General features: G+C 42.6%; 1 protein-coding gene across 1 annotated transcript in view; it reads left to right on the plus strand.

The window, feature by feature from the left end:
- The first annotated feature begins 523 nt into the window (after positions 1 to 523).
- The window catches only part of UBE2E3 (ubiquitin conjugating enzyme E2 E3), a 57,381-nt gene continuing 32,242 nt past the window's right edge, over positions 524 to 25,662 (plus strand). Inside the window, exons 1-3 of the mRNA XM_075093644.1 lie at positions 524 to 689; positions 1,901 to 2,103; positions 4,262 to 4,312. Of these exons, the coding sequence (XP_074949745.1) occupies positions 1,910 to 2,103; positions 4,262 to 4,312 (245 nt within the window). The 5' untranslated portion in view covers positions 524 to 689; positions 1,901 to 1,909. The remainder of the gene's footprint in view (positions 690 to 1,900; positions 2,104 to 4,261; positions 4,313 to 25,662) is intronic.

Here is a 25,662-nt window from a genome sequence, read left to right on the forward strand (position 1 = left end):
GAGGCGGGAGCCCATCGGGGCCGAGCTCAGCCGGCAGTGGAAGGGAGGGAGGAGAAGGCGGCGGCGAGTCGAGCCCAGCCGAGCCGAGCCGGCCCGGGCCGCCGTCGAGGGCCGTCCCCCCTCCCCAAGCGCGCCGCCGCTTTGTCCTTGCCTGGCCCGGAGCACGCGCACCCTCGGCCGCGGCGGGAGAGCGCCTGCGCGCACCCCGGCCCGGAGGGGGGCGCGCTCCGCTCGGCTCCGCTCCGGCGGCTGCAGGCGGGAGCGAGCGCCCCCTCTCCGCTCCCCTCCCCCCGCTCGCCGGGAGCTCCGCCGGCGGCGGCCGCGGGCGGGGGCGGGCGGCCGGAGGCGGCCGGAGGAGGAGGCCGGCGCCCCGTCCTCCGTCCCCCGCCCCCCCCGCCGGCGCGCTCCCGCCCGCCGCCCCCCGCCCCGGCCCCCCGGCCCGCCGCGGGAGCCCGCGCCGCAGAGCGGGGCCCGCCAGCGCCACCCGCCGGCCGTGGGGCCGCACCGCGCCTCCCCCCGTCCCCCCCTGCTCCGGCTCTCAATGTTCCACACTGCCCGGCCACAGAGCCGCCGCCGCCGCCGTATAGCCCCCCGGCCGCCTCCGTCCCCTCCTCGGGCGCCGCGGGCCCGGCCCGGCCCCCCGCCATCCCGCCCCTCCGACCCAGCAGCGGGACAGGACGCCGGCGAAGGTAAGGGAGAGGCGGGCGAGGCGGCTGCCGCGGCGGCTGGGCGAGCGCGGTGGGGGGAGGCGGGGAGGAGGCGGGGGGGCTGGTAGAGGAGCTTTGTTCTTGTTTTCGGCGCTCGCTGCCTGGCGGCGGCCGGGGGCGCGGAGCCGGCCCGAGTTCACGCCTCACTTGGTGCACACGCACGGTGCGGTGCGGTGCGGGGCCGGGCGAGCCGCCGCCGCCCGCCGCGCCGAGCCGAGCCCAGCCGAGCCGAGCCCAGCCGCGCCGCGCCGGGCTCTCCCCACAAAGCGCGGCCGGGCGGCCGCCTCCAGCCCTGCCGCAGCTCCCCGCCGCGCTCCTCCTCGGCCCCCCCCGGCCGCCGGGGCAGCCCCCTCCTCCCCCCGCCCCGGTCGGCGGAAAAATGTCGGTCTGCCTGGTGGAGCTGCGCGGGGAGCGGCGGCGGGGAGAGCCGTGCAGAAGGTGCAGTTTGAATTATGCTTCTTCCCCCTCCGGCAGCTCGGTGGTGGCCGAATGCAGTTCTCGCTGCTGGCCATGTAAATAACCGGGGCTGCTGCTGCTGCCCCAGTTGCTTTAAATGCATCTTGGGGTTTTTCCCTTTTTTTAAAAAAAAAAAAGACCAATACAAAAAAACCCCAACAACAAGAAGAAGCCCCTCGTTCCCCCCTCCCTCCCCAGCCCAGCCCTTTAAATGCGCAGAGCAAGTGTACGTTTCCATCTGAAATCAACCCAAGTGTTATTGGCAATATATTTTCTCAGAGAGAGGGGGAGAGGGGGGATCTGGCGTTTGGACCCAATAAACTGCTCTGCTCCAGTGTAAATATTTACAGGGCATTAGTGACTTTTTAAAAAACATTTTCAGTGAGGTCTGTTATTTACAATGTGTCATAAGTTATTAATGTTCATTGCCTAAGTACCCTGCTAAATGTGTCTCATGCCTTAGAACGAAGTCGACAATTGGCATATTGTTTAAAGTATGAAAAAAATGCAAGTGGGTTTAAAAATTGGAAATACCTGTATTTTCAGAAGTGTAAATATTGCTTCGCAGCTGTCAAACTGCAGCCCTTGTGGATGAGGCAAAGAAGTATATTTTGGTTAATTTTATGGTGAAACAGAGTTGTCACCAATTCAGGCATTCTCTGGAACTTGGGGAATGGCAAGAGAGAGTCCTGCCTGTTGTATTAACTCTGCTTCTTTCCTTCTCCTTCCCCAAAAAGTTCCCCACGATGTCCAGTGATAGGCAGAGGTCAGACGATGAAAGTCCAAGTACCAGCAGCGGTAGTTCAGATGCCGATCAGAGGGATCCACCTGCACCTGAACCCGAAGAGCAAGAAGAGCGAAAACCCTCTGCCACGCAGCAGAAGAAGAACACCAAACTATCCAGCAAAACTACTGCTAAGCTATCTACGAGTGCTAAAAGGTAAAGGGATCAGTGAAGCATTCTGTAGTATTTTTGCAGGGTGTTTTGAGTCGTGGTGCTTGCATTGCACTTTTCAAGGCAGAGGGGTTCTTCTTGTAAAGCTATATGGAAAAGAGTGAGGTACCGGCTTCTGTAGTACAGGAGCCTGCCAGGTGGTATCTTCGTTAATCCAAGTTTTATTGGGCTAATAATTACACAGACTTGTCATATGTCTTTTGAAGAGTTGTTTGAGAACTCGGTAACTTCAGGGGGGCGGGGGGTGGGGTGGGGGCACCTAAACACATTTCGTATTTGTAAAAATGCGAGAGAGAATGTCAGCTTCGGCTATCTTTTTCAGTTAGGTTTCCATGCCTGATTGGTAGAGGGTGGAGTCCTCCTGGTGTATTTTATTGTGGTCTGTAGGCTGATGACAAGCCATGCTCTTTAATTTAAGAAGTGCAAAACCCCAGTGGCTTCTGTGGGCCTTATGACTACCTCTCCATGTCAGTGCACGGGAGAGCCTTACGCACCTTGAAGTAATGGGTTCATTCTGTGGTTCTTTCAGGAGAAACTTAGGCAAGTTTTCTCCCTTAGGATCTGCAGATTCAAACCATGGGGTTCTACAGGTAGCCTTTACTTTCCAATATCAAAATCTTCAGAAACTTTGTTTAGTTATCTTTTGCATTTTTATTTGCACATAAGGTTACTGGCAGTCCATATCTTGAGACACGCACTCTGATAATTTTCTGTAAGTTCAGCTGAGTGAAATAAGCTTTAAATCCCTTGATTCCAGTGGTCTTGGGAGAAGAAACATAACTTTCCAGTCCTTCCCCTGGAGTTGCTTTTCTTTACAAATGTTTACAAATATCCTGTAGCAAGAAAAGCTGTAGAGTAGCTGTAGTAGCTTCAAGTTCCGCCTATTCAGCATGAATACTCTAGTTCTAACTTTTAGGAATGGTTTAGTGATTTTGTGTTGGACTCAAATTCAGTATATACTTTTTGAAATGTATTAAAATTGCTGCAGAATATGACTGGGTGGCTTTGATGACTTCTGAGCTTGTTAAAGAAACCCTTTGAAATAAGGCTGGCTAAAGAAAGAAAAGTTCTAGAACTACTATGTAGGCTTTGTCATTTGTTATTACCTACCTTTTTTGGAAAGCCTGAGATGCAGGCTTTCGAGTCTGAGTTGTCCCCTCTTGCCTTCACTTAATTGTTGCAAGTCTAATTCCATACATCTCAAATAGTTCAGCAGTCTGGCTGAACTTATTGGTACTAGTGCAAGGGCGTGCAGACAGTTTCTGTTAGCTCCTATTTTAACACTTGCTATTTACATGAAATTCATGATCTTGCTTGCATCAGTCCTTTTCTGAAGAGAAGCCTTACTTGATATTTTTAAGAGGAATTTACCATGCATCTTTTGAAATTACACCTCTTATGTGCCTGAATAAACTACTAAATTGACAAAAAGTTTTTGGTGTTCCCCTTCTGGATCTTAACACCTTGGGAATGGTTGTAATAGTGTAAAGCTAAGCACAGATTATTTCAAGTTATTATATCACTTTTTATCACGGAAATACAGCTACTGTATAAGGCTGGGGGAGGAAAGGCAGCAGAAGGTATAGAGAGAAGCAAAGTTGATCCAGAGAGATTATTCCAGTGACAGAGTCAGCCTGGCAGATCTGCAAATCCACTTCTTAAACACACTGCAAAGTAGTAGGTAAAATATTGTGAAAAGAGTGTGTCTGCTGCCAGCACCGTTCACTTCTTCAGCCTCAGTCACAGGTCTGGAGCGCTGGTTTAAAGTCATTGTCAAATTTGCCTGTGCAGCCCCCCCCCTTGCCTCATTTGCATATTAGCTTGAAAAGAAAATCTCCCTGGTAAAAAGTGCTCAGATGTGAAAAAGAGTTACTTTTCTGAATACTTGTGGGAAATTTCTACCCAGCTCAGCTGTAAGTGTTCTGTTTACACGCAGCGTGGAGCAGGAAAAAAGCTGCAAAGTTTCTCAGCTGTGGGATTTGGGTTATGCCTCTGAGAACAAAGAGGAAGCAGCCATGTTAGCATTACTGAAGGCAAAGCCAATCTTGCATTTAACTGCATGGTGGTAGAGGGCAGTGTAATTCCCTGATTTATTCTATAGACTATCTCAAATGCTTTGTGTCTGTTCTCATTTCACCAACAGAATCCAGAAGGAGCTAGCTGAAATAACCCTTGATCCTCCTCCTAACTGCAGGTATGTAACGGCTTCTTAAATTGTGGACGGTGGTAGGAGATTAATGTGCTCAGACTAACAAACGGGAAACTTAGTGTTTATGACCGGTGACTGCTAGACAAAAATTGCATACAGCAGATTGAACAAGCACAGGGAATGTTTGATATTGAAGTTTGCTATTTTGTCTGCATGTTGGAGGCGTAGTCAGGGTGATTGATGTACATAGTAAAGCATATTCAGTTTGTTTTTCGTAGCTGGTCACTGCCTTTGTGAAACGTTGATTATATGAACTTCAAAATACTCCGAAGCTTTCAACTTCATGTCTGCATGTAGTTTGAACTGGCTTTTTGAGTGCCAGGTTTATAGAGTTATCACTTCATTCTGAAGTAAAAGTAAAAAACCATATGTGATTTTTTATATGCTTTCTCTTAGTGTGTTTCTTAACAGTTAGATAAGCTGAAGCATTGCCTCTAAATTTCTGTGTCTGTTGGTCAAAGTTATAGTCTCTCGATAGAGAATATTTTTAAGGAAGTTCCCAACTTGGGAGACACTTCTGTTAGGTTTTAGAAAATGAAATTGTAAGCTTGGAAGATTGAGTGATTTAGTCTGAGATAAAGTGATGTTAACTGGAGAATTTGATCTGTAGGGAAGTTAAATAGTAGCATAGCTAGCTAATTTCTTTAGATCTTTTGCATGTTTTCCTTTTGTTTAAAGGATGCATAAAAATTCTCATTAGCTGTGAGCATCCAGTGTTCAGATTTGCAGTAAAGCTACATTTAAATAATGTTGCTTTCATTTGATGCATCTCAGTAAGATTTCTGACTGCAAGGTATCTTCAGATTAATAGCTCATGTGTAACAGCGAGCCTTGTACGTGTTTAAAATAATGCTGTAAGTGCTTTCTGATTTTATGTTGGAATTGTTTGGCTTTCTGAATAGTTGGAAAGGTTTGGTGCAGGTCTTGTGAATTCAGCAGAATGTGAGTTGTTCCCACAGTCTGACCAGTCTGTGAGAGCAGGGACGGACCAGAGCTGCATTTTACTGAATTTGTGGTGAAGGTGTCTTACCCTGTGGACTGTGCTGTCGATTGCCTGTGGCAGTCTGATGTGTTTGCATGCGGGGTCGGTGGCTGTCCCTCTTTGATAGAGACACGTTCTGTCAAGAGAGCAAATGTCTGTTGGGTTTGGGCTTGGTTTTTTCTTTTTTTTTTTTTCTTTTGTGGGAGTGGGTGGTGTTTTAATTTTGTTTTGCTTTTAAATAAGTGTTTTAAAGAACTTTTAATAAATCACTGGGATCTAGTTGTGTGTTGGTCACGCACTTTATACTTGGACCCTCAAAGGGGGCATGGTAGGAGAGAAAGAATTGAAATGAAATGGAACACCGACACTTTGCCTTATAGTTTCTAAAAAGATAATTGCAGCTGTTTTGGCTACAGCAAGTTACAGCTTGGCTTTTACAAAGAGAAGCCTTCTGCCTTGCAGTCTCCAATACCCTCTGATACTTAGCTCCTTGGGAAAGCATGTTCCTCTCTTATTAGCACAAGAGTAATGCAGAGGGTTTTTCTTGTGGCTGGTGCTACCAGATGCCCAGGAATGCTGTTGAGAACGATGAAAACCTTCAATGTGCCTAAAATTATTCAAGTTTCTCTCCTACAGAGCGTAGGGGAAAAGATTATTTTTTTTGCAAGTGAGGAAGTCAGTGCTTCTGTTCCCATAAGTATTTTTTAAGTGGAATTTAACCCTTTTACTCAACTGCAACTGTATGATGAGTGCATTTTTACTTTTTACAAAATAAAAAATATTCACAAGAGATGTTGTTTTCTGTAACAGAAATTCTGAGTTTTCAGGATGAACAGTTTGAACAGAGTTTCAGTGCCCAATGGGTTACTGTTACATTGGAACTGACTTGTTAGGAGGAGCCTTTCTGGTACCAGGAGGTGAATGCAGCTGTGTGTTAGGCGCAGGGCAGTTGAAGCTTTTAACATGCTTTCTCATAGGGTGTAGTAGCACAGATTAGGAAACAGACTGACGCAGCAGGCATATGACACCTCTTCATTGCTCGTCACACAACAAGCTATGTATTACATTCCTTGTAAAACAGAAAGAATTTGTAAAAAAATTTAAAAGCCTGTATAACTTGGGCTTATTCTCATGTGCTTTAAAAACAAAAACCCTTGTATCATAAGTTCTCCCAAGGAGATTTCTTCATGCAGAGTTGTTTCACCTCCAGTTTTAGAGCACACCCTTATCATTTGCAATCCACACGTTGCAGGCTTCACAAGAATACAACTCCCAACCGATGCTCTTGGGCATTGATGGTCCTCCTGGCTACTCAGCTACATAAGTGATAAAAAACTTAGCAGTTTTTTAAATATGGTAATGGCACATATAAAACATTAAATGTTTCTTTAACAGGATACAGTACAAATATTGAAGAGTAGGTTGAACTCTCCTGTATCGTGTTAAACACTGATGGCTGCTGCCACTTCTCACCTGCTGGTGTAACTGCACGTGGAATCTCTCCGTTGGAGTGCTCTGAGGCTGATTTAGCTACTTTAAAATGACGCCGACTGGTTGCACTGTGATTCTCATGCAAAAGAGGTGTTGATTTCCTCAGCAGTTGAATCTCCCACAGTCACATCTATTGCTATAACATCTGTTTTATAAAAATGCCAGAGCCCCAGGAGAGCCCCGTTCCTTGGTGTGCTGAGCAGGCCTGGGCTGCACATTAACTTCTATTTTAGGCACAGGGATAACAGAATGGCAGGCACAGTAAAAATATCTAAATAGCAATTTTTTGCTTGCTTGTCTCAACATTAGAGATTGATTTCTGATTCTGCTAATTGACAACGAACTGTTAGAAAAATCGTGTTGTCATGTTTGTGAGCAGTGAACGTGAACTGCATCCTGGGGGTACCAAGTGTAAAATGTAGTATCTTTATGCAGATAGCTTTCCTCTTTAACATAAAATAATACTCTAAATTCTAGTGATTTTGATGTGATTTCCAAGAGAGTTAGAACATTAAAAACAATAAAATAAGATTTAGTCTTAAGCCACTGAAAGAGGTTGGAGGGAAATTAAGTACTGCTTTCTCCTCATGTTTTCTCCTGTCCAACAGAAGAGCCTGAAACAAGTCAGTTACTGTCCAACACGCACCGTAGCACTAGAACAGATAGGTAAACTGAGGACACAGGTATCTGGTCCTGTTTTTTCTTGCTTTTGCTAGCTTAACTCAAAGCTGTGCTACTTGGTGCAGTGTGCTGTATTTAATTTCTTTTGTGCTTTTAATAGCATAAAGCAAAGCTAAAAAGGTCTTGGCCCTTTTGCTCCTAGGCAGCTCAATTTCAAACCACGGCCAGGCGCTTATCCATACTTCAAGGTATGGAAGTGTGCCAAACCCCACCATTATACATTCTCAGGAAAATGCTGCAAAGAACTTGCACATAATGCATGGTAAACCTGGGCTGCAGAGATGCTCTTAAGTAGGTTTGACATATCTGGAATAACTATTTTCAGTTCATGGCATAAAACTGTTTAGATCAGAGGTCACTGCTCTGTAGTTAAGGTTATATCTGAGGCTGCTGTCCTGACCTGCCCAAGTTGGAGGCTGCAGCTCAGGTGGAGCCGGGCTCATTGTACTTCCTGGATTTTAGGGCTGGCACAAGTGAGGCCGTTCCCAGGGGTGCTGTGATTTATAGCAGCTTCCTTTAGCTGTTCCTGCCTGCCCTGCTGATCCACAATAGAAAAATATGTACTGCCTGTCTTCTCTCCTCACTCCTCCTCATTTCCATTCCAGAATTAATCATTGTTCATCTTCATGGGAAAGTTTTTGAAGTTCGACTCAGTATTAAGTAAATTTAGTAACCCCCGTGCCAGCTTAGTTTATAGTTTACAACCCATTTTACAACAAAACCAGTTTGGTATAAACTTTGTAGGAAATGAAAGCAAACACCAAAATCAGTGTATCCACTCAGAGCTTAATTCATACGGTTTAAAAAGAGGTGAGTTACGATACTGCATCTTTCCCATGCAAGTGGGAGAATTTAATGGGAGAATTTAAGCATTTTATAGTCTGTTCTGTCAGTTGGCTTTCATCTCTTCTCTTTGTTCAATTAAAGATCAGACATCTGAAAGCAAGTGGGGAAAAAAAAAAAAAAGGCCAGACAAAACACGTGCCTTAGAGCACTGGTCAGAGAGACAACTTTCCTCTTTTGTGGCTGCTGGGAAATGGGAATTCTTACCAAGGGAGAGCTGCTTGGATCGTCCCAAAGGCACCCTGCTCCATCTCATCCTCTAGCTAGTGAATGCCTGACCTGATAGGTCTGTTGAAAAGATTTTCCTTAATAGAGATTACTATCTTGATTACTGTTTGTTTCCAGGCCTTGTGTGCTAATATACACCGATGTGATTTCTTGAGCAATACTACAAAAGGTAGCAGTTGATGATTTTGCTGTTTGTAGCCTCTCCTAGGCTTGCAAGTAGGTTGATAATTTATGTGTAGGTCATTTTAAAATTACTTATTTTAAAATAACAATCCAAAGTATGTGTACTGAGCACAATGGGAGCAAGACATGTAGGGGTTTTGTTTTAATACAGGATTCTTCGGCTTCCGAAGGACTGCATTTGTCCCTTTCATTACTGCCACATCTTGGGCTAATTCTATGCTGCAGAGCTCTGCCAACCCAACCCCACAGTCTGGAGTCTGACACAAAGAAAAATGCCTGCAAAAGCCTGGCAGACGAATGCTATTACTTGTTTAGTTATGGACCCATGAATCCAGATGTTGGTAACTGTCTCACTGTGGTTATTACCCCATCAGTGGGGAAGCATTGCAGTATGTATTTAAAGAAATATTGTGAAGGTATTCTTCAGACCAGCAATTTAAGCTCTTTCAATTGAGCTGTCTGAATGAGGAGCAATGAACAATTGTGCTGGTGGTGCAGGCTCTTCCACGTGCAGAGGTAGTGCTGGATTTGAGCTAACGCAACCTTGTGTTAGCGAGGAAGGTGCCACAGCTAAGCTGGTAGAAGCCTTCCTTTTGTTAACGTACTCTATCTACAGTAAGGTTATAGGCAAATGTTTACTCTGCAAACAGTTGTGCCTGTTGAAGATGTTACTGCACAGCTGTGGTTTGCTCCAGTTCTGCCATGGAGGTGACTGCTCCAGTCAGTAAGTGAAGCACATTCATGTGATTGCTCCATAGTGCTCCCCAGGGAGGGGGGGGGAAAAAGTCATCCAAGTTTGCTTAAACGGTTTAAATAGGTGATTCAAACTAACTCTGCTGGATTTTTCCTCCCTCCCTTCAGAGTAGGCATTGTTCACACACAGCATTTTGTCAGACACACCAGGATATGAATAAGTCAATCCATTCCTTTGTCTCTCAAATGTAATAAGTTTCCATCTTTCCTTTGTCAAAGCCAGGCGTTAGTTCTGTTGCTTTTTTGAAATCAGTATGAGGAAGAATATTTTGAATGCAGACAAATATCGGGCCCCTATACAGTAGCACAAATGTGTGCCCAAGTCTTCACTTACTCTTTTTTTTCTCCCAGTCAAGCTGTGGACTTTTCAGATTAATGGCAGTCCCCCAGTTTTGTGTTTGTTCTGTTAATTTCTTATTGGGCAAAGGTCTTCATATTGCTAAATATTGAGTCTCACTGAGGAAAAAAAGATGTCAGTTTTGCTTGTTGTCACCTCTACAGTGAAACCCCCAGCTGTGAACACTAAACAGTTCCTTACTGAAGGAGGAGTTGATTAAGGTATGTAAGAGACAGTATATTAGAAGTATGTGCAGAAATGCCTGTGCTGAAGCCGAGTGAGCAAAGTTTAAAAAACATCATCCAAACTCTACTTGATAATGTGTCTTCTGATAGTTACATTATACTTTTTATTGCTTCGCCCTGCCCAGCACTTTCTCACCACCAGGTACAATAAATGCCTGCTGCAAGAAAAGAAAGCTGAAGTTTGCAGGACAGTTCTGAGAACATAAACCCACATGATTATTTCTAACACTTCCTTCCCTTTACAGAAGTTTGCAGTTGCAGTTACAAAAATACAGTGAAGAGGGTTCACAACTCCTGTAAGCACATATTTAAAGTAGCTCTCGAATATTGAAATAGTACTTCTTAGTGTTGTCCAGCTCTGAACATAGTCCTGCAGTTCCTTCTGACACAGTTCCTTCCTTGTTAGTTGCTGGACGTAAACCAGTGGCTCGCCGTGATTTAAAGGTACGTTTATCTAGTGATAGCCTTGATTTATCTAGAGTTATTTCTACTAAGTGTTTTCTTCTATTCTCTTTCTTCCCTCCCTCTTTCTTACCAGAAGAGTATCGCCTACGTCAGAATAGGAAGGAGTGGTATAATTTAGCACAGCAATCAGAAGTCTGGTATTTTTGTATTTCTGTCCATTTGTAGTAACAGTCTGATTCTGCCATCTTTACATGTGCAGAGTGGCTTTTACCTTATTTGCCAGTAGTCAGTGAAAGTGCTTAAGGAGTAGGGATGAAACAAATTTAGAAAGGCATTTCAGTAAAACATTTAAGTGTTAAGTAGAGCTCGAGTGCACTGTTATTTAACATGCTTTTATTAAAAAATGCAACAGTGGAAGACTGTAACTCCTGAATGTTTTGAATTGTGAGAATATTTAAATTACTTTCTTTTCAGTTGAGAGTAGGTGACAGATCCACTAACTCAAAATGCCTCAAGTTTTTTTTTTTTCCGCTGTGCTAGTATTGACCTCTTGCAAGCTATAAACCAAGGTTTTTTACCAACCCCCCCCAGTGCATTTCTCATGCAAGTAATCTCAGTGGCATAATTAAGACAGGGTTATGCAACACAAATCAACATCTACTCACGGGAGTAAGTTTTCTTGCCTACAGATTTGCAGGCTAGGCACTTGTGTAAGCAGTGTCCACAGTGCTGTCGTACATGCTCTTAAATGTCTGTGTGTTAGTCAAAAGGTCCTATAAATCTTTTACCAGTTTTCATTAGCATTACTGTCAAAATGAAAAAAAAAAAAAAAACATGGCTGCCTACCTACTCTAGAGTTGTAGAAATAATTCGAACACTTTTCACTCAGCAGCTGGTGTTAGAGAACTGACCCTCATAATGTCCAAGTTTTATCTGGGAACAATAGAAGAGCTTAACCCAGACCAGTGTTTTAAACAATTCTTTAAGCTTTGTTGTGTAAAAATTTGTAAAAACCACAAAGTGATGTGTTCTTAGACTTAAGGACAAATCTGCTCTCCAAATATCTATTTGTATAACTGTACAAAAGCCCTTCAGGCTCTGATTAAAATATGCCATGTAGATATATGTATCTCTATTTCTTTTTACACTCAAACTGTGCCTTGCTCACCACTGCCAGCCTGTCATATTTAGTTTGTGATAAATGGTATGTATGGCAAGGTCCTGGCACGCTGAATGCTTCCCCATCAGACTGATTTGTCTGTATGTATCAGTTGCTCTTCTTTGATTTGATCTATACTTTTACAGGCTTGGGACACCTAATTTTAATTCAAATTAACAAAGTGCAAATAAAAGAGAATCGGCTAAACTACATTGTCTTTCATTTAAAATGAGTTGACTGCTTCATATAAAACTGATATGTGGAGATTTCCTGGAGCTGGTGTAGCTAGGATTTGCATAGATGTGGAACATTTCGAAACAGGTAATACAGACATCATGAAAAACACCTTGAGCATGTTTTCTGAGTTCAGGGCTAAGTAGGCAGGAGCAAAGATATCCAGCTGCCATCTAGGACAGGAGCATGCATACCATTAAGCTAGCCAGGAACTATGCTGTAACTTTAAATCGATGCCTGCCTTTGAGCCAGTAACTGCTAGGGATAAACGAATCCTAGCGTGCTTGCATTAATTTGGATTAATTTTCCCTGTGCAGAGAGTGCACTACACTCAGCTAGTTCAGAATTTTTATAGCATTTACTGTAAAACAGACTGGCCAGATCTTTTAGGAACTCTGATACAGATTTAGTTGACAAGTGTGGAAACTACTGTTTAAACATTACCTTCAGAAACAAATGAGGGAAGAGATCAAACACCAGGGTGACCTGTAGTTACCAGTGAGTCACTTTCAGGTTGGAAGGATTTGTAAAGAGGGTCTGTAGAGGACCATCCTGCGGTCATTAGTAATTGATGTTTTCATTATTGAGGTAGGCACTGGACTAGAGCATATAAATATTGCATTTGCAGGTAACAGCAGGGAGGAAAGGGTTGTAGGCACATTGGAGGATGGGACTAGAATGCAAAGTGATGTGGGCAAGTATAGGAAGTGACCTTAAAAATAGCATGTAATTTAATAATGAGAACTGCAAGGCACAGCACTTTAGTAGGCTTAATCAGCTGCACAAATCCATGGGGAAAAAAAGACTGGATGAGGAGCCGTTCTTCAGAAATGATGTAGCCATTCTGAGCATCATGTGCTTTTCAGGAATCAACAATATGAGGCCACAGCAAGATAAATAAATAGAACAGCAGTCACAATAGGGGGATGTATCTAAAAAAAGAAAAAAAAAGTGTTGGAGATGTGGCATATAAAGCCATCCCATTCAGTTCAGCACTAGTACGGGCCAGCTGGAGAAGTACCTTATCCAGTTTGAAGCACAACGCTGCAAAGTGCTGTGGGCTAGCTGGAAATAATACAAGATAGAGGAAAGAAAGAATGAATAATCTGTGGATATAGAAGAAAGTTGCTGCAAAGGAAATACGGCAGTTGTTGCTAGTCCTGTCTGGTGGTTATGGAGAGCAACTTAAATTGCCATAATGAAGACCTAATTTAGATGTGAGCAGTGCCTAGCTATGAAGACAGTATGCGTAAGGAGGTGGTGGGTCTGCATCACCAGAGGTTTTTAAGAACAAAGTTGAGACAAATGACCAGCAGGAGCAGTTTAGATACAGTTGATTCTATCTTAAACCAGGAAATGGACTAAGGGACCTCTTGAGACCAGTTTGACCAAGCTCATCTGTGACATCGGATTTAAATGACAATGTTAAATGAAAGCTCATCAGGAAGTGATTTTCCCCTTGGTTAAAAACTGTATTTTAATCAGGGTTTTTTAGTATAATCATCCTGGAAAATATACAGGTTCTGTGATTTCAAGCGGCAACAGCAGTTATTAAAAAAGTCACTGGAAGTGCACAGTTTTTGTCCTTGTTGTCAATAAAAAAAGCAAATGTCTAGTGATTTTTCTACTGGTTTATTTTTTTTCCCCTCCTATTTTGGCTTCGTTTTAATTTTGGGTCCAATCCTACTTTCCTTGCACAAAGTTGTCATGCTCTGCTAACTAGAAATAACCTAGGTGCATGTCATAAATTCTCTAAAGGTCTATCACCTCTGTGAGAAACTACTAGAACTGATTGTGCAGTACATCTTGATTTTTGATACTTTATGTGTTCTGTGCTTTGATTCTCTGCCTTTGTTCTCAGGCACATAAGTACCTCTAACACTGACATAAAAAAAAACCAAGGGACAGTTTTTTCCCTGCTTCATAGAGGCTGTTTGCAGTAGATATGCAAGCCCTAATGTATCTGTGCACAACGGCCCAAATGGATCCAAGCACATCAGACAACAGTTGTATAGCGTACTGCCCCTGACCACGGATCCTATCTCTAAGCACCCTCTGGAGTCAGGGCTCAGAAGATTGTAGTGAAAATGTAGGCAGCCTGGCAGGTTTCCCGCTGATGAGTTAATGCTGCTATAAACTTCAGTAGTTCCTCTCTGAGGCATGTAGAAGGGTGCAGGCGCTGGGAAGGTAGCCAATGAAGGCAAAGAGCAGACGGCAAAGCTAAAGGCCAGCCTCAAGGGTTCACAACGCAATTGTCTTTGAGTTGGGTTCCTCCCCTGCCAGAAACCCTTCATGTAGCTTCAGTGGCAGGGCTGGAAATCAGTAGGCAAATTAAGGTAGCATTCAGTGCAAAGCCAGCCTGGCTTGTGGATGCTTGATTAGCATAGCTTGAGCAAAGGGAGCTCTGCCCAGCACTCGAGCCACACCATGACTGGATTAGCAGTATAAGGTGCTGCAGAAAGCTGGGGGTTCTCAATCATGCCGGGTCAGTTCATTGAGCTTGAAGCTGCGGTGAGGCAGTTTAGGTTTGACCTCAGGTTATCACTTCACTCTGAAGCCTAGACATGGAAGTCATCAAGATATTGAAGGCAGAGTAAATCAGGAGAGCATCAGCAGGTCAGATTCCATGGGACGAATGGAAAACAAATGGCAAAGAGAAACATTGGTGTTTTCCTTTCTGTAAGGGAAGATTAGCAGCAGAAAGCTGTTTTTGTCTGCAATTTAAGTAAAGCATTTAGACTGTAAATGCATTGAGCAGAGTGAGTTTGGGGGACAAAAAAGGGGTTTCAATAGATTAGTATGCAATAAGAGATATGTTCAGCTGATAGCGATTCATGCTGTGAAGCCACAGCTATTGTAGCAGACAACGGACAGCCAGATTCCTCCCCGCACGCAGGCACCTTTTCTAACAAAGGACTTGTCTCCTGTGCAGTCACTGCCTGAGGTATGCTTGTACTTCAGCTTCTTTCCTTCCCCCTGGTATCTCAACAACAGAGACCTCATCCAGGCTGGAGGATCCACGGGACAAGCGAAGTGGTACTGGGATGGTTAGTTGACATTGAGCTCTGTGTTATCATTGTACATCGGTACTCATCCTAACTTGTTCATAAATACCCAGGGCACATCTGTATCTACTTCATTAATATCGATGGCAGAAGCTGTAGTGGGACATTACAGCTGTAATAGGATATTACAGATTTGGAGCCACCTACCTCAACAGACACCTTAAGGGCCCAGTGAACCAAACCCATTATGCCAAAGACCAGTTTTGCGTTTAGAGTTTCGGACTTCAATATCTTGGGGGAAAAAAAAAAGGGTTTAGTTTTAATTTCTAGCCTATAAAGGTAAAGCAAAGAGAACCTTAAGAGACTAAAATCAACTTGTAATGAGCGCTGTAACAAACACTATATTCCTGTGATTTAAGTTACACAGCACAAACCGCTGCATATTAAGCATAGTCTGAGTGATTAAACAAACTTCTTATGCAAAAGTTAGAAATACTGTACAACCTGAAATTCTACAGGCATGATTAACCAGTAATTAAATCTGAGAAGGGTGATCTTCATATGATAAACTATTTGAAGCACTGTCTATGGCCGCAAAAGTGTTTTCTTGTCTGGAGCAGATATTTTGTATGATACCCATATAAATTTTATACAGCCAGGTAGTGCCTAGCTCCACGTTCCTCCACAGAGTTCTGGGATTGCTGGGGTAGTGTGAAGAGTTGAAATAACAACCTGGCTACCTCATTTTCTGAGTTTGGTTTGCCTTTTTTTTTTATATATATATTAAAGTAACTGAAAGCCAGAATTACAGCTGGTGTGCTTATTTATACCAGAGCAAACACACCATAACTCATTTGCTTTAAAAAAGAAACAAGGTACTAAAGTAAAAGGGACATCACCAAAATAGAGCAGTAACAGAGCAGTGATTTGTTTAATAATATACAGCACCAAACTTTAATAGATCAATACATGGAGAAATCAATTACTTTCTAGATTCTCTGAGAACAAATACGGTGAAAGCATTTTCTTTAAAGTATTTTGGTTGACTGTTTATTTTCTATGGTAATACTGCAGGCTAGCATTATTTCAAGTCTTTGTTTTTTGTTTAGCCTGCTTGGGTTTTTTGTCTTAGGCATAGAAGAAACAACATAATTTCTGATCGGTTAGACAGCAAGCTAACAGTAGCGGTTGTCGATACTAAAACAGCTATTGTAGGCTGAGCACTGTGTGGTTCTAGATATAAAGGGCATTCTGGGCAAAGTTCCTGTACAACGACAAGTGTGCCTTACTAGAAATTAGTGATGGTGGGGTCAGGGATAGAGGAAGTAGAGGGATGTGAGCTGTACTAGTCAGATTAATGGTTTGTTATCACTTTTATTTTCTTTCTGTACAGAAAGCAAGCTCTGTAAGAATGTGCCTTCAGTTAGTCTTCAGTAATTCTGATCTGGGGAGAAGGGACTGGGAGCTGTTGTTTCCTGTGATTGCACTTGTTTGTCTTCTGTGTGATTCTTCTATGCTTTACATACAATGTGTAAATAAAGCTCGAAAAAATTATTTGCTAAAGGTCTAATAAATTTTATTTGGCCTGGCATTGTGCAACAGTGATCCTTACTGTTCTCTGTAGCATTTTAATGGAGGTGAAAAGGAGGAGCGGGTTCTGCAAGTTGATGCCAGGGTATAGAAGCACCTGTGAGATGTTTTGAGCTTTTTCTGTGGAAACATGAGTTTATAGCACTGAAGCTGTAGCTACCAAATACATAAGCTGTTTTCAGTAATAGATTCTTTGAAATGGTATTAGAATGTTGAGGGGGAAAAAAACCCAAAGCTTGGGTTTTTTTCCTTTGTAACAGTTAAAAGCGTTGCTACTTTAGGCACTATCCATTGGGGAATTGTTGGCTGGAGAGATGGAGAAGGTTTCTTCTGCTTTGGCTAACCTTCTTCACCTTTAGTCTTCTGCCCCTTCAGACACAACCAGTGAGAAATCACATTACTTTTGGCTTGCCAATGCAGTTATCAGGTGTTTTCATATTCTTCTCGAAGTTCCTTTCTATACCTTTCCTAAGGGGAATTGGTGGTCACAACAAACTATCTCTTTTTTGGGTTCTGAAGGGTTTCTGGCTCAGTGCTTTGTTTCAGGCAGTGGGTGCAAGAGGCCCTGCAAAGCATATCGGTGCTGGGCCCTGCACCAGCCACGTCCCAGTCTCTGTGGCCAGGAGTGTCACTGTGCTCCAGCCTAATTCAAATGCTGGAGAAGCTGATGCAGAATTTTATATATTTTTAAAAAATCTGCACAGTAGCACCTTCTGCTTCACTTGGGGTGAGGTTAATTTTGTACCTTGTATGCTCATATCTGGATTGGCCCTTGATGAGAAAAGTTGAAGCATGTGAAGGATTGAGATAGGCGGGGCGGGGGGTCATGTAGAATGGGTCAAGCATGTTTGCTGGCTGCTTCTGTTAGGTGATGACTAGTAAAACAGTTACTTGCTGACATTTTATTAGAAAATTTCAAATTCCCCAGCTCCTTATCCCATTTAAGCATGAGGGAGAATTCTGTAGTCTGAGGCAGACAAAGCTTTGCTAGCCTAGAGATCGTAAGCCAAAATTAAACTGTCCTTGCAAATACCTAGGCTGTACGTATCATTGGAAGAATAAATCTTTGAACTTGGGACCCAGCTTTCTGGATTTCTTGCCTGCCTGGTTCACGTGGCAGTGGGCACATCGCATCATTGAGCACCCTGGTACAGCGCTGCTGACTGAAGTAGCCTGAGTCCTGGCAGGGTGGTGGGGCTGTGTGCTGGCAGGGCGATCCTCTCTAACGCATACTTGTACCTTCCGCTGCCTGCTCAAATACAGGATTGTGCCATTCAGTGAATGAATGTGACTCCTCATCCTGCTGGATGCTGTTTAGGCCATTTGCATCGCCTCTGAATTGCTCTGTGTGCTGCTCTGCAGTGTTAGCTGAGGAGCAGGCCGTGCTTGATATTTGTGCTGTAAATGGCTACTGCCTACTTTTCGCTTGGCCAGGACTGTAAGACTCAGCTGTGCTTGCATTCTTTTTGTTTTTGAACATGGGAGTAAGGAGACAGGGGTGACAGCGTACCTCTTCCTACACCTGATATAAGCTGGATACCTCACTTCTAAAATCCTCCATCCAGGCTGGGCAACTTTCCAGTAAAGGTGATGCGCGCCCACCAATGTGATAGCAGCAGTTTCAGGCAGAAGTGTCCCAGATTTGTTAACTTTGAAAGACCCATTGACTTTTGAAGTCTGAAGGAAAAAAATGGCAGCACTGGATTGTGCGGTAAGCAGTTCATGCAGTGCGCTGAATGTTATTTCTGAAAGTAATTCTGTTGATCTTTTTCTGAAGTTGGTTGCTGATCACAAAACAGAGGGGTCAGTTCTGGGTAGTTTTGCAGTAGCAGTCATTAGCAATGAATGCTTGACGAGCAGCGCCTGTGAGATGCTGTGCTCCAGGTGCTTGTGCTTTCCATATGCATCATCTCTGTTCGGTACAAAGTCAGCTGGCAGAGTGCAAAGCACCATGAGTCATTCTGGCACTGCTGGAGTGTATAACTACAGTCTCTAAGCTCGGTGCAAGCCAAACCCTGGCTTTTATCCGGTCTGTATGCAGAACAGGAGAGAGAAACACACCTTTGCGCTCTCCTGTCCTAGAGCGGGTATATAAACTGCAGTATCTTGGGTGCTGTTTGAAACTGCACCAGCTGCATGTGGTCCCAAGAGGCTGAAACCTCCCGTTCAGAGCAAACATATTTCTGGGGTGCCCCAGCTCTGCTCCAGAGCCAGCAGCATGGCGCCAGCCAAGGCAACCTCTCTTTCCCAGCAAGGAACAGCGTTGGCCCAGTGTGCTAATGGTGTAGATATGCTCTGCTTGTAGCGTGACTCAAAATGACTGTGCTAATGGGTATTGTGCCTCTCAATCTTGTCAGGTAGTAGTTTCTCTGATTTTTTTTTTTTCTGGCCTCTAAAGTTTTAGTGTTGGAGCCTGGATCACCACTGGAATATGAATTTGGGGAAAAAACTCTTCCTAAGTGAAGTTTGAAAGACAGAGGCTTTACTATGAAACCTTTCTGTTCTACTTTTTGGTATCTGCAATAATTTGTTCCCGGTATTATTAATTCTTCCGGCAGGTGGAGTTAATTTATTTGTGTATTAGTCTTCATGCTTCTGGATGAATTATAGATTTAATTATGGTCCAGGTGCTCAGAGCTTTGCTGTTCTTCTAAATGTGAAATATAAAGAAAAAATAAGTCTGAGTAATTTTTTGGCTTGTTGAACAAATGTAAACATCAGGAAACTGTGCCAGGGTATAAATAAGGAGAAGATTTACTTTGCAGAGAATGTTATTATCTACTCCAGAGTATTCTACTTGGTGGGGAGGATTAGTGCTCTGCATTATACTGGGACACACCTTTTTACAGCTACTACTCTATGCAGCAGAAGATTAAAAACTTTTACCTATAATTCCTTGTATTTTCAGACGAAGTTTCTTTTGCAATTACAACTAATTATTAGTGGCCAAAGGTTGAATGGAGTTAACATAGTTGTAACAAGAAACACTCCCTGATTCCCTGTTAGGTGTAAATAAACTACCTACTACTTGTAGTATTCCTCTTCATCTGTGTCAGTCAGTTTTTTCTTTTCTGCCTGGCACAGTTATTTTCACAGTCCTCGAATGTTCTCGTACTGCAAAGGTACATACTTGTGTTCGTTTGTTTCTTGTCCTAAAACAGTTTTCCATCCCTTAATTCCCTTAATTTCTATGAAAATTTACTTTTTGGATCACATTTAATTCCATGATTATTTAAAAATTAAATAGTAATGAAAATTACAATTTCCTCTTTTCATAACTGGCTGCGCACAGTCAGGCCGGAATACAAAATCCGTGAAAAAATCTTTTTAAACTGAGATGTCATAGGATATTTGGGCAAGGGGCAAGTGTATGAGTTATCTTAATTAGCTGGGAATTACTTCTTTTCACTCCTTTTGTTTCTACCTTTTTAACGACTGCCTTTCTGATTTGTGGCCCTGAGTCAGAAAAAGCACACCATACCTAACTCGTGTGTGCGTGTGTGCGCACAATAGTACGAAATTTTCAGATGAAGATCCACTGATTTATTCTTGCAGTTGTCCTCCTATGCTCTTTTTCAATTGGGGGTCAGAAAAATTTCTATCGTGATTTCATTTTTCTTTTTGGGGCTGCATAGCAGCTACCTTGAGGAGTCCGCTGTTCCTCAGACATAACAGATTTGATGCATCTACTGAGGAAGCAGCCAAATGTCCATGTTCTGACCTCATCCTTAAGCTTTTTAATTTCCTTTACTGACACTTAATGAAGTTACTATCACAGCCATTATAGACAATTTTCTAAAAGTAGATTATGTAATTATTACAGTTTCTTGTACTGTTTTTAGTACGAAGTCAGGTATTGGTGCTGATTCTTCATTTTGGCCAAGTACGGCAATGCCAGTTTGCTCTGGTTGTTAGATATTAATTGTGTGTTGGGCATTTGAGATGAGATGGGTGAGGAGTTTGTTTTGGGGAAATCCGTGTGTTTTAGAACACCTTGATATTTTTATTTGAGGTAAGAAGTAAGGTTAACTTGAACGGACCCTTTCTTAATATCTCTGTATTTTCCCCTTTTTCTTTGATGCTCAGTGCAGGCGATCATTTCCAGAAGTTTTGCTGGCATCACTGGGCTCTATTCTGGGTCATTGGTATTGATGTTATGAAGAGGTGCACAACTGTCTTCTTGATATCACTGGTGCTAGTGGACCTAAAAGTGGATTCTTAACATTTTTTTAAGCTCTCTTGATTCCCTGCAACTTTCGGTTATGGAAGGTACACATGCAATTTCTTTATTTCAATACATCTTTAATGTGGTTAAGTTTATAAAAGGATGAGGAAGTAAATTCTTCATAGGGATTTTCCTACTACAAAGCCTAAATTTAGCTTCTCTTTTATATAAGTGTAATTTTAGATCATGAACTACCTACACTTTGTGGGATGTTAGTGAATGAATGGACTGGGGGATGACAATGTATAGGCTTTCAAGTCCTTTACTTGAGAAGGAAATGCAATTGATGTCAGCGTGTTAATTTGATGGAGTGCATTTATAGGAGGCTTTACATAGCTGTTGGGTGTTAACTTAAAACCGTGTCTTCATTTGGTACATTTGTTCGTTTGCTGTGTCCTCAGGTTATTTAATAAAACATGCAGTGAAAGACTAGAAAAGTTCCTGGACTTTCTCTTCCAAACGGCTATTGCTGTCAGTGTTAAGGTTCTTCATGCCTTAAACAACACAGTCATTCTTCTTTACAGTAATAGTGTGATTCTGAAGAGTGAGTTACTCTTCATGTTGTACTATGTCTTATTTTAAAACTGAATTATATAGATCGGGGCTTTTCCCAGTTTTGGAAGTCAAATCAAGTGCACTGTAATTTCCGGAGATAAGAATGCTACTGTATAAAATCCTTATTAGTATAAAAAATTATGCAGAGAAACAATTCAAGACAGTGCCACACACTACTCAGATTCCCATTGTTTCTAATACCAACAGCCTTTGTGGGCTTCACATGTGTATTTTTGTGTCTGGTTGTATATAACTGCTTACAGTGGTGCAGTGCATTAAACAAGGTTGGCTTTGCACCACTGAATTGTAATCAGTCCGATCTCAGTAATACTCCTAAATCTTGGTTCGCTGTAAGCATGCTGTAGATGCTTCCTGTTTAGCGCTCAGGAACTCTTTCCTTGGAAATTGTGTGCCTTTTTAAATGTGTCATGGCTCAATTATCACATTCGGTTTGGGCTGCCAAAATAACCATATATATATTGTCTAGCAAGTGACAGCCTGGGCCTTTATCTCCTCCTGGCTGTTTGCCAGCTGTTTAATTGCAGCCCTGTGTTTGCTGTGTGTCACATCTTATGGTGGTCTATTATACCCAGCTAAAACAATATTTTGAAAATGTTTCAAATGTAAACTAATTCTGTGAGACTTCACGTCCTGTTATTTACATGATCTGCTGAGGATGTAATAGTAGGTCATTTTTCCCCCTACAAATATGAACATTTGTACCTCTGATCATCTCTAGAATTTCCAGGACAGAGAGAAGACAAGATGGGGACACAAAAATGCTATCTCGTCCCCTTGAAAGATGTAATTAAAGCTGTACACCTTTCATTTAATTTTTCAGCTTTAGTTTCTGAGGCATTTTAAAAGCCAAATATTCTCTTTGTTCTGCCCTTTAGAAAAGAGCAAGCATACAGAAACTGAGCTGAGATCTCAACAGGAGTAGCAAAGCCTATGGGCCATATTTCTGCTCAAACAACTACTTTGGGTGAAGACAACATTGGGCTTTAAGTGAATGGTGTCTTAGAGAGGCAGAGCATGATGCAGGTGCTGTACGCCACACATTCAGTTTGGCAGCTGCCTGCTTTCCATCAGGAAAGGCTTAAGGGCTCATGTTACTCATGGCAGAGCTGAACTACTGATTTGTGTCCTACAGCCCCACACTGCCTGGGGGATGGAGCCATGCAGTGTCAAACCAGGATATCAGAGGGCTAAGCACTCCACAGTGCTTAAGTGTGCGGGGAATCCTTGGACTAAGTATGAATCCAGTTTTCCCTGCTCCTCTCTGTACAGCTGTTAATCTCTTGCTCGCCCTCTCTCTGAAGAGCATATGTCTTGGAGAGTTTCAGCTCCTGTGCGAGATTCCTATCTGGTGCAAACTGCTTCAGCATTGAAAGCAATGAATGTACATTAGCTAACATTCTTGGCTATGTAGATTTCTTGGCAGAAACTTTGCTTTTCCACTGCTTAAAGAAGAAAACAGGATTTGCTCTATTGCTTGTTTAATAAGAAGAATGAAGAATAACTGTTTAACAAGACAGACATGATAAAAGTCTTGGGAAACAGCTTTGCAATTTTAGGTCAGAGGAATGCAGAGCAGAAGAGAGCTTAAGAAAGATCCCATTTTTGTGCAAAATACCAGATTTATAATTAAGTAGTAAGTGTTGGCTTTTTAAAAAGGAAAGAAAAAGATAGCCTGTAGGCAGGATTAGATCTACAGAATTTTTTCTTCTTAATTGGAGGGGAAAAGATCCCATGTAACTAAAGCCTTCTAGCACACTGGAAGAGGTTTCATATTAAAATGGGCTTTTTTAAAAGGAAGTAAAGTTGTTAGTGTGCTCTTAAACCTGCTCTCTGAAAAGTGTAATATTGTGTGTAATATACTAGAGTGTGTGCGCGCATGGTTTTTCTGGTTAATCTGCTAGGAGAGTTCTGGTAAATAACCCTCCCCCACAGCTTTTTCAGAAGCTGACCTGTTTAAGTACTGTTACAAAGCGAGTATTAAAAGATATTTAGCAGAGAGTTGTGCATATATGGGGCAGCTGGAGTGTGAGTGTTTGTGGCAGTTCTGCTGTGCTGTCACTGCGTGTCTTTTCAGGAAATGCATCAAAACAGACCCTAGCATCACTTTGTTGTACCAGGATCTACATAATTCCTGTAGTTTACAATGTAACCAGTCGAAATCTAGTGTCAAAAAAAAGGCCATGCTTGAGTTTCTGCTTGACTAAACTCTTCCCTGTTCCATTAAGCTTTTGTGTAAGTGCTGTATTTAGTGTATTTTGCATGTGAGTATATATCCCGAATCCCATTACTTTCTAGTGAGTCTGAAGGCATCATCAACCAAGTTTTGTCGTATACAGATAAAGGGGGTGCTGAGAGGTAGCCTGACAGAAATCCTTACTGTCTACATGCCGCCTGGTTTGATAAGGTGGGTGTGCATGTGTGCCATCGACATGGAGACTTCAGGCAGCCCCTGACGTAGATTTTTACATGATTTGTTAAGAAGTTGTTATCACCCAGTAATAGATACCATCTCATTGAAAACAATTGCTTACTTGTTAGACATGTTCACTGCAAATTAATGGTGGCCTTGGGGAAGTGTTTCTTTACCGTTCTAGGTCTTCAGGTAGCCCCGTGGTTAGATACAAGGAAGTTATATCCCAGCAAGACTTACACAAAGCCCAGAGCTGGCAAAGCAATGCCGCCACTTACTCGTCACAGATGAATGTTCCATATCTGCTTGACAAAGTTTATATGAAGGAGTACAAGGTCAGGACAGGTCACAACAATGCACAGCCCACATGCCACTACAGGCTAATGGAGCCCTGCATGTTGAAATAATGAAGTATTGATCAAACGCAGAAAACTGGGGGAATGCAGGATGTGCAGCAGAGCAGGGTGAGAGCAGGGTCCTGTGCAGCAGTTGCTGTGGTATGGTTGAAAGGTGCGGTATGGTGCAGCCAAAATACAGAACTGTCATGAGCCCATGGCCTTTGGAGTGGGTGTGAACTGGCTGTAGTACTGGTGTTGAGGGGTTTGCTTGGCTTCCTATGCACCAGGCTCTGCTTTCTATTGCAAGTCCTGTTACATGTGCTGCCTTTATTCTCAGTTTCTGACTTTTCGCATCTTGTCCCTCCCTCTCCCACCTTCACAGCTGTGAAGTGAAAATAATTGGGGCTGAACACTGGCTTTTTCGGAGGAATATTTGTTGTATATCTGTAGTTACTTTCTACGGGATTTCAAAAAAATGAAAATCCTCCAGGAACATGCAGCGTGTTCAGGGTTAAAGCAGGCCATGAAAAGGGACACTTCCCTTTCTTGTCAAATTGGCTTTGGTTTCTTAGATCCATCACGCTGGAATGCAGCCCTGAAATGCCAATTTTCTTGTAAGGAGGAAGCAGAGCCAATTGATTTAAACTTCTAGTTGCGTCTGCTGGCAATTTCCACCAGAAGCTAATTACAGCTAGCAGCTATCGCCAGCAGATGACTGAGTGGTTTCACCTCTTGAAGAAGAGACTTTAAACCTGCACAGGGTTTCTTTTCCCTTGATCCTGTAAGGCTGGGGTAAAATCTTTCAAGCAGATATTTTACACACACCAAGAGAAATCTTAAAAAATTAGGTAAATTATTTTATCACAGAAACATTATCTGTAGCTATTCCCAAAACTGGAAGGTAATTTATTGGGCTTTGCACTGTATTGCTGTATCATTTCAAGACAACATGGCGTGCTTGTTTAAATTCTGATGTGATTCACCCAGCTCGCTTTACGTGTTGTCCGTTCTGTAAATTACTTCAGAGTAAATAAACTGGTTCAGACCTTTCTGCTAAATTAACACTGTAGGTTTGAAAATGCTTTTAGGTACTGAAAATTTTGCACCTCTTGAAACTGTAGTTCCACTAAAAAGGATTTTGCAAGAGTGAACCTTTTTAATAAAGGATGTAGCATGATTTTTTTCAACTAGCATCACTAGATGGCATTGCCTAGTAGTCTAACAGTTGAGCGTTAGTTTGAAAATAGCTGAAATTGGTGTAAATTGATAGAGTAATGAAAAAATATTTAAATCTTCCAGTGCGTATGTCTTAGGGTTTTCTGCTTTTGAATCATGCTTCTAATTGTTCAAGAGAGGGCGTCTCATTTAAGTGTTACTTTTGCATGTAGAGCTCTTAGGCAAGCAGTCTGCTATAGTTTCTACTGTGGTTCTGCTTTCTTCCTTGGCTTGCTTGAAAACTTCTTGAAGTCACTTGCTGAGGGACTGAGGCTCAGCCAGACCCCATGCTGCTGTTTCGTGCATGGTTCTCGCTATACGCAATTAGCCTCTTCTAATTGTATGCTGAAATATTAGCGGAAGGACTGTTGGGAGGATGCTACATCAGACACAACACAACAACAAAAAGCCACGCCAGTACTACTTTATGGAAAG

Source organism: Phalacrocorax aristotelis, chromosome 5 (assembly GCF_949628215.1).
Source record: "Phalacrocorax aristotelis chromosome 5, bGulAri2.1, whole genome shotgun sequence".
Taxonomy (NCBI): Eukaryota; Metazoa; Chordata; class Aves; order Suliformes; family Phalacrocoracidae; genus Phalacrocorax; species Phalacrocorax aristotelis.